This window comes from Andrographis paniculata, unplaced genomic scaffold (genome assembly GCF_009805555.1).
Source record: "Andrographis paniculata isolate CXL003 unplaced genomic scaffold, ASM980555v1 Contig52END, whole genome shotgun sequence".
Taxonomy (NCBI): Eukaryota; Viridiplantae; Streptophyta; class Magnoliopsida; order Lamiales; family Acanthaceae; genus Andrographis; species Andrographis paniculata.
This window is the reverse complement of record NW_026137587.1, coordinates 3,702,563-3,713,257: the sequence shown is the minus strand read 5'-3', so window position 1 is coordinate 3,713,257 and position 10,695 is coordinate 3,702,563. Positions and strand designations below refer to the sequence as shown.

At 33.9% G+C, this 10,695-nt stretch overlaps 1 protein-coding gene across 2 annotated transcripts; it reads right to left on the bottom strand.

The window, feature by feature from the left end:
- Positions 1-3,548: 3,548 nt before the first annotated feature.
- Positions 3,549-6,396, bottom strand: LOC127254749 (protein FAR1-RELATED SEQUENCE 6-like). 2 transcript variants are annotated; one of them, XM_051280013.1, is made up of 2 exons: positions 6,143-6,396; positions 3,549-5,843 (listed from the first exon to the last, which is right to left on the bottom strand). In XM_051280013.1, the coding sequence occupies exon 2, from the start codon at positions 5,806-5,808 to the stop codon at positions 3,787-3,789; it is 2,022 nt and encodes a 673-aa protein (XP_051135970.1). In that variant the 5' UTR covers positions 5,809-5,843; positions 6,143-6,396; the 3' UTR covers positions 3,549-3,786. The 2 variants fall into 2 exon arrangements, with proteins under 2 accessions (XP_051135970.1, XP_051135969.1); XM_051280012.1 differs by having other exon boundaries at positions 6,148-6,396.
- Positions 6,397-10,695: the final 4,299 nt, after the last annotated feature.

The following is a 10,695-nucleotide window of genomic DNA, read 5'->3' as shown; positions in this document are numbered from 1 at the left end:
ACGCAACATGCTCGTTTGTTGCTCACGCAACATATTCTGCATAACCAAAGTATGCTGGTTGTTCATTTGTTGAACATAAGACCACCAATCAGTTGGTGGTTGTGGGTTTTCCCCGGCATTTGGCACAATAGGTGGTGGAACGGATTCTCCCGCCGGTGCCGAAGATGATTGCGGTTGTGAACCTGCCATATGGACCCTTCCGATGATTCGGCCGGATCTAAGACGTATGAAATTATCGCCGGAATTGGAATGAGCAATTGTGTCTTGCTCCCACTGTGGTCGCCAATTTGTTGATGTAATTTTTCAACAAAAATAAAGTAAAATTCAAAGATATAGAAAATATCCTTAAACTTGATTAATTAGTGCCTGAGATTAGGAATCTCTAAACACTGTATGGTACAGAAAATAAACTGGAAAATAAAAGACTGAAATTTAAAGTGGTGATCCCCAAATCTGACTTTGCTTTGTTGAAGTTGATTGAAGATGCCTTTTCAGAATAAATCTGAATCCTTAAATAACCTTTGAAGAAAACGGTTTGAACCGCCGTCTGGTCGGTTACAGCAACCGCTGTCAACCGACCACCAATTTCTCCTCTATTGACACGTATTACAACTTCCTTCAACCGTTTCCACCAGTCACAGAACTCAGACCTGCCTCTTACCCGACCTGCCTGTCCACTGTCAAATTTCTTTTGCCCGACTTCGTCCTTCGCCCGACCTGCTTCTTCGCCCGACCTCACTTGGCCGACCTCCGCATCAGCCGCCCTCCGTCTTTGACACTTGGCCGACCTCCGCATCAGCCGCCCTCCGTCTTTGACCGAAGACCTCCGCGTCTGTCCGTACCTCTTCCTTGCCCGACCTTCCTCTTGACAGACCTCCGCGTCTGCCCGACCTTCCTCTTGACAGACCTCCGCGTCTGCCCGACTTCGCCTTCCATCCGATCTACGGTTTACCCGACTTGGGTACACCCTTTTTTTTTTAGACTCCGCCCGACCTTTCTTCCTTTTCCCGACCTTTATTCTGCCCGACCTCCAGACCTTTTGGCTTTCATTCAGACCCTACCCAGAATCCTACTGCCACTTACTATTATTATTATTTTTTGTGCTTAACAATATTTATATAACATGTTAGTTTAAATTTGACATATATAAAAAGCATAAAATATATTGTTATGCATTTTTATTGTTTTTTTGGAATTAAAAAGTTACATATTAAAACATTAAAATGTGTATAATTCCACCATCAATTTTCATATTCAGTTTCATATAAAAAGTATATAAGAGTGTATTTATTTGATGTTTTTTGAATTTTAAATTATAAATTTTGATTTAAATAATAATTTACTATGACATTTTGGGTGTGTTTGTTTGGGGGATTGGATTGGATTTATACTATTCATCCAATTTTTTTTCCTCCCCCCCCTCCAAAACATCAAATCAAACACCTATTTTTTATTTTTTATATTATACTAAAAATTAATTTTACATTCAAAATATCACATCAACACCTATTTATATCACATCATACAACTATTCAAATTCAAAATTTTTACTATTCAAATCTCAACTCAAAATCCAAACTATAAAAATTGAATAATAAAAAGTTACTATAACAAAAAAAAATAAAAAATATTAACCCTAAACCTCACATAAATTTAGGCTTTGTTCTTTTATAATAATTAATCCTTCTCTAAAGAAAATGCATGAATATTTCTTTTATTTTATGCTATCAAAATAAATACTCCCTCCGTCCCACGGACCATACCATATACACGTTGTCGTTTCTATCTGTCCCATATACGATAAGAAAAATAATTACACACTTTAATCTCATTTTAAATTTTTTAATTTATTTTTTTAAAATTTTAATTAAACTAATTAATTATTTTAATCTTAATTTATAATTATTTATATTATATGATAATTATTTTCACTATTACATTTTTAATTATTTATTAATTATACTCCTGAGACACGAATATTATCCGTGACAAGCTATCCATCATTACGTAAAAAGTGATTCCACTAGAAAGAACAATAATTCATTGCTCAATATTGCAAACCATCACTTCATCGCACACACATACATGCATATTCATTATTACTCTGTATGAACTAAAATAAAATAATTATTAATATTTTTTACTGTATTATTCCGATTTATTTATACTATTAAATTTTTTAATTTTTTTAAAAAATATCACATTTTATACTAATTTTTTATTCAAAATATTACCTTCAATTATTATTTTCCCTTAAAAAAAAACTATAAATAATAACAAAAAAATAAAAAGGATATCTATATACTTCATTCATCCCAAATCAAAAAGCCCTTATATATAAAATAATGATATTTGTAATAATACGTAGCATTAGTATATAATTATTTTTTAAAAAATATAAAAAAATAATTTAAAATAGAACAGACAAAAATTGTCCTTGAAATATAACAGACAAAAATTGTCTTCCGTCCCAATTGTATTGATACACTCACGAGGACAAAAAAATCTTTTATTTATACTTTTTACCAACTACCAATATAATATTAATATTTTTTAAATTTCGTAACCAATTTAATTAAAATTATATTTATGGGAAAAAGGAGTATATTACAAGTTATTAACCCAAAACACCAACAAGCAGAATACATTCAGACATAATGCATCCATTTATTTTTACTGCTTCAAAAGTTACTGCATATATAATTTTTTATATATATATAGATGTAGTGAGAGAGAAAGAGAGAGGATGGAGCCAAGAAGGTCATATCAAGATGGCAAGTTTGGTTTGTATCACAAATATAGCCAACATTTTTTGGTTTAGGAGTTTGCAGCATTTGCCCCACTCCCCTGTCTATCTCTCTCTGTCTGTCTGATTACACACAGACACACATATACATCTCTCTCTCTATATATATATATATATGTATAGGCAGGCCATGCCCGTTTCTCTGGGATGTGTCTTACATTTCTGCAGCATCCAACCTACGTACAACTTTCTCAATAATGTCATCAAACAAACAATATATACATATATATATATACAGGCTAAATTGTACCAAATCCACCCGTGGCTTCACAAAATTACGCAAAATCTCCCATACTTTCAAAATTGCTACAAACTCCCTTTGTGGTTTCATAAAATCTGCGTCAAACTCTATCGGCCACACTTATTTATCAGTTTTTTACTTGTACGCACTCAAATTGCGAAAGAATTTCAGAATGATCATTTATAAATTTCTAAAGTTATAAATATTTTCATTTATCTTATATTTATATTTGTAATTTCAAGAATTTAGAAATAAAAATTCTAAAATTTATTTGTATTTTGGCGCGTGCAGATCAAACAGCGTTAAATAAGGATGTTTATAAAACCACGAGGGAGTTTGACGCAATTTTAAAAATATGGGGAATTTCGTGCAATTTCGTAAAACCACGTGTGAATTTTATACAATTTAGCCATATATATATATATATTATATATACACACACTCCACCTATTCATATCCACAAGATTAAGAATTCTAACGCAAAATAAAAAAAACAACCCAGATTAAAAATACTAAACAAACATATTCAAATAATTTACACCAAAATATGTGTACAATGGACTATGAAAGCTATGGCAGATCATGTAAAGAAGCCCCAGGGATTTGCCAAGAAAATTAACCTTTAAAGATCAACAAAGATGCAATCTTTGCTTAATGAATTGATGAATTTCTAAGGATCACAGCATGCAAAATGGGCAGAAAACAAAACAGGTAATGAAATCAAATAAGATAAGACAGCTTACACATGTTTTTGTTCGATGCTGTGAACCCGGGGGAGCGACTCCTCGAGTGCTCGGAGCGAGGCCTTGTAATGGTCCAGAGACATCACTCCCTCCTCCACAACTTGGATTGCACTATTGTACAGCTGGTTGAACCATCGGATCCGTTCATGATTGCTACCATCTGTGTCACGATCGCCTCTCTGATCCTGAATATACAGCCGTTTGAAATCCTTTTTCCACCGTGGTAGAATGTATTTCGAAGGGATTTCTTCAACCCCGTTAAAGTTCAGCACACACAGAGCATGCCGGCATAGGTAGCCGTAGAAGTTGAAGCAACTGCAGATGCAACGAACTTCAGCAGTGCCTCGATTGTAGAGAACTTCAAAGTCCCTAATCTCCCTTCTGTTTCCTTCGTTAAGAACCCTTTCCTTGACTATGAATAGCGTGACCGGCCCATCAGTGCGTATCTGAGTCGTGCCGAAACAGGAGTACATCTCCTCGACTTCCAGCTGAAATTTTTGAAACATTGCTTGAGTGTATACTTTGGACAGCTGCAGTTCAAAGGAGCATCTTGTTTTCAGTTCGAGGGAAGAGCTTCTCGACTTCATATCTGCATTTGCTTCTTCTTTATGCTTCTTCTGCAGCGCTAGTTCATATTTGTCTAGAAATTCCTTCAAGGGAGTTTGCTTATGCAAGTACTTGTCGAAAAATGCAGTTAGTGTCTCACCAGGCCGTGCAGCAGCCATTCCCATGAAAAAAGTGTCCTTAAGGTAAACAGGGCACCATTGTGCCCTGTCTTCGTATAATGATCGAAGCCACTCATTGTCAGCGACACCAAAATGCTGGACTGTGAATCCCCAGGCTGCTTCAAAGTCGAATGGTTTTAACACCTCATAAACTCCTTTGAGCAATGCTTTTCTCAAAGCATCGTAGTTGCGTAGTCCCCCTAATTTCTCTGGGATTTTTCTCATTATATGTGACAAGCCGAATCGGTGGTGAGAATTGGGGAAAACACTTGCAACAGCACTCTGCAAAACCTTGCACCTGTCAGTGATAATCGTCTGTGGGGAATTCCCAGCCGAACAAGAAAGCCATGATTTAAAGAGCCAAGTGTAGGATTGCACGGTCTCATCTGCAAGCAGGCCACAACCAAGTAAAACTGATTGACCATGGTGATTATTGCCAACAAATGCCACGAGAGGAGTCTCATACTTGTTTGACAAGAATGTATTATCGAAGAAAACCACATCTCCAAAGTAGCGATTAGAAGCCCTCGATCTGGCATCTGCCCAAAACACATTCCTCAATCTCCCTTCATCATTTAGATCCATCAAGTAAAAGAAACTTGGGTTGGTCAGCTGCATACGGCAGAGGTAATTATACATTGCTTGTGTGTCGCCTTTCTTTAAGTTCAACTGATTGGGCTGTTCGGACAACAGTTTTGCCTGCCTTTGATCGAAATTGGAGTTCCCATCACCGCCATCTATCACAAGGGCACGATACACTTTAACTGGCATTTCAGAATCAGAATTACATAGCAGCTTTCTCTTGCTCCCGCTGCTCATATTCCTCAAGGGCTTATAACCTTGCGCCGCCAACAGGTGGTTATGCTCAAGAGTAACTTCAAGTATCCTCCATCTTTTAGAATCGACTAATCTCAATCTCATCATCGCAGGGCATCCAGTTCGCGTCTCCTTCCGGAGACGGTTAACATCTTTCACTCTTTTGAAGCCCTGGCTACTGCAGCACAGGACGGCCCCATATTTCTCTCGGCTATTTCTTTTGAACCATGAGTTCTTCACTCTCACACTAAATCCAGACTCTCTTGCATAACAGTTATAATAGTTGTATGCATCTTCGTAGGACTCAAATTCCATTCCTACATCAGGAGTAACAAATTCTCTACCTCCCTCGGAAATATTGAATTCAAACTTCCCAGTTTGATCATCTAATGCTGTTTTGCCATCATGAATTTCTGAAGGAGTTTCACCCCCCACTCCATCCATGGCTTGCTCCAAATCCAGAGACATTTCGTCCATACATGTCAGAAATGGTCATGCCACAAAGATACATGCTGAAAAGGCACAAAAAAACCATCTATAGAAACAAAGGTAATCACAATTTCAAGATTTTAACAATGTCCTGCAATTAGCAGGCTCGAATTGAGCAGTGTAAGCTAATCAATACATTAAGATAAGAAATGCTAATTAGTGCATAAAAATCCTAACCAAGGCCACAATTTCGAATTCCTCACCAAAATGCAATTTCTTAACAACACCATCAATTAACGAAAATCCTCATAATCTAAATAAACAAAATATAATCACCCAATAAGCTATACGAACACACAGAGAATGTTGGAAAAACGATTACCCAACCTCGAACCCTTAACCCATGCGTCTGCTCGCAAAATTGCTGCTCTCTTCAGTTCCAGGCTACAGATGCCACACGATTCCGGATCGGACGGCGATTTCCCAGCCGATCTGCCGCGAAACCCTGAAAGGCGATTTGGAAAACCTTGGCGGGTAAGGGTTTCAGGAATGGCGAACTGACGAAGTTAAGTGTAGCAGTTTCACTGAAACCATAGGCTCAATAAAAGCCGAAAAGATGAAAAGGGAAATTACAGATATTTGAAGCACACACTCTCACGAATCCCAACCTCTGTCATGTATTGGTGGCGAATCGGGTCGAGCCGTGCCGGGCTGGGCCAATAATAGTTTGGGATCAAACAGACATGACCGGTTTCAAATCTGGTCTAACTAAGCTCTTTCAGACTATATTTATTTTTACCCAAATTCTTTTATTAATATATTTATAAAATTATTTTTAAAAATCGGGTCGGATAGACTAAGCACAGTCCGATGTTGATGAATCCGAGCACGGCCCAGTTTAGACTCGTGTCGGGCCTAATAAGGTTTGAACTTTTTAAGTTTTTTTTTTTTTTTTTTTAAGTCCAAATACGATTTCTTTGGGGGATGGAAATTTCATGATGTAATTATTTTTTATACAAGCAATGTTGTCGATATTTATATATTTTTAATATTGTATTTTATTAAAATATTATTTTGTAAATAATAAAATTTTATTAAAAATAAAAATAAATCATTTTTTATAGACGAACAAAAACTGAAATAAGTCATTTGTAGCGGACCGAATAAGTATATTTTTCAGGCTGCAGATCGAGTGATCCAATCAAATCAGCATATATTATATACTATTATAGTATATTTAAGCATATATATTTTATAACACAGTTATATAGAAAATATATACTAATTTATATAAATATATATATATATATATGCTAATTCGATCAAACAAATCTAATTTAATTAGGTCAGTACTTTTTTTAGATTAAGTAGTAACCAGAGGGTCTATTAGACTGGTTAATTATTTTAATTTTAATTTATAATTATTTATATTATATGTTTATTAATATATTTTAAATTATTTATTAATTATATTTATTCTAAATTCTATATTTATAATAACTCGTACATCATAAATAGGATGAAGGAAATAGTATATATATACATATATATATATATTCATAGTATGGAAATTATCTGATGTTATGGTGGATTCCATTGTGATTTTTTTATTTTAAGTTTGGATTTGTGATTTTTTATGTAATTAATATTTAATTTAAAATATAATATACGTGCTATATAGAGTAATATTTTAAAAAAATAGTAAAATATTTATTTAGTATTTAAAAAATATATTAATTAATTTAAGATATAATATATATGTTAAAAAATATTTATTTAAATATTTTCAAAATTATATTTTAATAAAAAAATGAAGTACAAATATTATTTTATAAATAATAAAATTTTATATAATAAAAATTAAAAAATTAATTTTCAATATATAATTTATTATATACTACTATAATTTATGATCAAAATATTAACACCAATTTATGATCAACCTTTATCTACAATTTTTGTCACATAATAATAATAATTATTATATTATTATTAATAAAAACAATAAATCTATAAAAGTATTTTGCTAGTGGTTATTAAAATAGTAATGGTCAAAGCGCTTGGACTTATCTCTATCTCATATTTTATATTCAAATAATTTTAAATTAAAATAGATATATATTTCTTTCGTCACATTGAAAAGATGACTCATATTTTTTTTCACTCTATTAGTATTGTATAATATAAAAGTAATAGTATTTATGTAATATATTATAATTTAGAAGATTATTTATTATGTTAAAAATATAGTATAATTACTGAATTATGAAATGATAACCTTATTTTGGAATAGACGAAAATAAAAAGTAACAATATTTCAATGGGACAGAAGGAGTATTCAAATTCTAAAAATCTTCCAAAAATATCTTAAGAAACCCGCCCGTGTGGTTGCGTCCCTCTCCCTTCTTATATAATCTCTCAATTTATAAATATGTCGTAATACTCTTGAGACTTTGAACTTTCTTCATTATCTCATATCCTCTACCATGGTTGTGTTGTGTGCGGCAAGCGACGCATTATTATAGAATAGAAGAATAATTTATTGTTGTTATGATTTGCCATTGATGAACTCTTGACTTCATAATCTTTATGATCTATCTGAAGATTGAGGCGGTGGATGTTTCGTTGCCTATGACTTCTCAACTCGAGTAGCCTGTGGCTAACCTGTAAGTTTTTGGCTTGTTTTTTTGTTTGAATTGAGTAAGTAAATTTTAAATTTTCAAGTAAAATAATATTTGATATAATATTTTTTTTCTTCCATCATATGTATATTTGGTTGTATATAAAATATTTTAATACTTGTTAGATGATCGAACATATTGTTAATGCGTATCTTTTATTTATCTATAGAATTTTATATAATGAACATTAAAAAAATTAATTTTTATATAGTTTAGGCAAAATAGCATAAAACTTCTCTATGATTTTACGAATTCTCTGAAAATCTCTGGATTTCTAAAATTCAAAAAAATGTACTTGTAATTTCAGAAATGTTGCATACTCTCCATCCCTTCAAAATGACACTGACGGCGTTAAACTTTGCACCTGACGGACCATTTTGCCCTTAGTTATATTTTACTTTTTTACTTAGAAATTAGGGTTCACCAAATTGTTTTCACCACACCCGCTCGCACCTGTCTATCCGACGTCTGACGCCCAACACCGTATGCCGCTCGCGCCGACAGCCATCAACTCGTTCCATTTGCATTTTGACCGACAACGCCCAAATTCAATGCTTAAAATATCGGATTTAGGATATCGACTTCCTATTTCAGTAAATTTCTTCTAATGTATGTTTGATTGTTAGTAGAAACACATCTTTGTGCAAAAAAAATAGTTTTAGATTGATTTTTGGTTTCTTGAGCGATGACGCGTGGTCAAATAAAGAGAAACGAACACGTCCATTTCTTGGAAAACTTGTAATATGTTGTCTTTTTGGATCGGGTTACATTATTTCCTCATTTATTGTGTATTTTTTTTTCGTATCTTTGAATGAATTTACTAATTAGGTGGCGTTTGCTTCGTTCTGAAATTCGATTTCTTTGTTGACGCAGAGTTTTTGCACTCAATAGGTTGTGGTCCCCAAAAAATGGACTATTTATACAGCACATATATGTGAGTTGGTGGATATGCTGAGTGGGAGGGCCCATGTCGTCGTTACATGGGTGGTAGGATTGTTTGGTTTTCGGGTATCGACAAGGATCGATTTTATTGCGGTGCTCTCTTAGATATATATGCCCGTGCCGGTGGAAGAACAAGGGTTGTCGAGCTCACACACTGAAATCCCATCAACGGACATGGTGCTAATCTTTGGGGTCCGGTTTATATGATTAGATGCAACGAAGATGAATAGAAAATGTTCAAGATTCATTACGGAAAAAAATGTAATTTTCATATATGCCAATGATAAGGGCTTGTCAATGAAGATATGCAATTGGTACATGTGTGTCATAAGGAATCCAAAAACGGTTGTAAAATATCTGAAATGGCATAGCGAGGTAGGGGAAGTAGCGGTCCGGTTTACCCGCCTGTCGAGCGGGATGAAGAAGGTGAAGATGTTGGTGATGATGATGTAGTGGTCATGGATGAACCTTCGAGTCGTTCACTTCATACTCATCGTTGCTCGACTTCTTAACGCAGGTGTTCACCGGATAAAGTCAACCGAAAAAATCACAAGCTCCGACGCGAAAATTACAAAACAATTTTCTTTGTATTTCCTTCGTTGGACCGATAACACAGATTGTCGCAACAATCCCACACTTGCATTGTGGAAAATAATACCTTGGGTTAAGATCTCCCCGCCCCTGGACTTTGATTTCGAGCCACTAAATTACATCTCTGATGATATTCACAAGTAAATATTAAAATGATTGCAAAAAGACACAAACACATAACTTATTTGCTTCCAAATAAATGATTGGTAATAGATCCTACAAAAAATTTAGTTCTCTTTGAAAAGTGCAATGCAAAAATTACAGTGGCAGGGGTTCCAAGATCGCGGTTCAAGACGAGCTATTCGCAAATTGATTCTAAACAAATATTACAGTATTGCGATCTATAAAATTTCAGTGACAGGAATTTCAATATTCCAAATGAATTATCGAAAATTATTACCTACCTAAATAAATTGAATTTGCTCATCAAATCGATACACCCAGACCGGAAAATGGTAACACAAGATTAATAATATATAAAAACTTATATTTGGAAGATCCTTAACAAAATTGTAATCTCGCTTAACAAAACTCAATATTTCACAACGATCTAAAAGTTACAGAAAAAATCAAACGAGAAAACGAATCACCAAACTTGATTTGAGAAAGAAAATTCGGAAAAGTAAACAAAAATTTATGAAACCCCAACCCTAAAATAGAAATACCCAAAGTTTTTGGAATACCAGCTTTGACCCCCGTAGGGTAAAGGCAACGGTAGGAC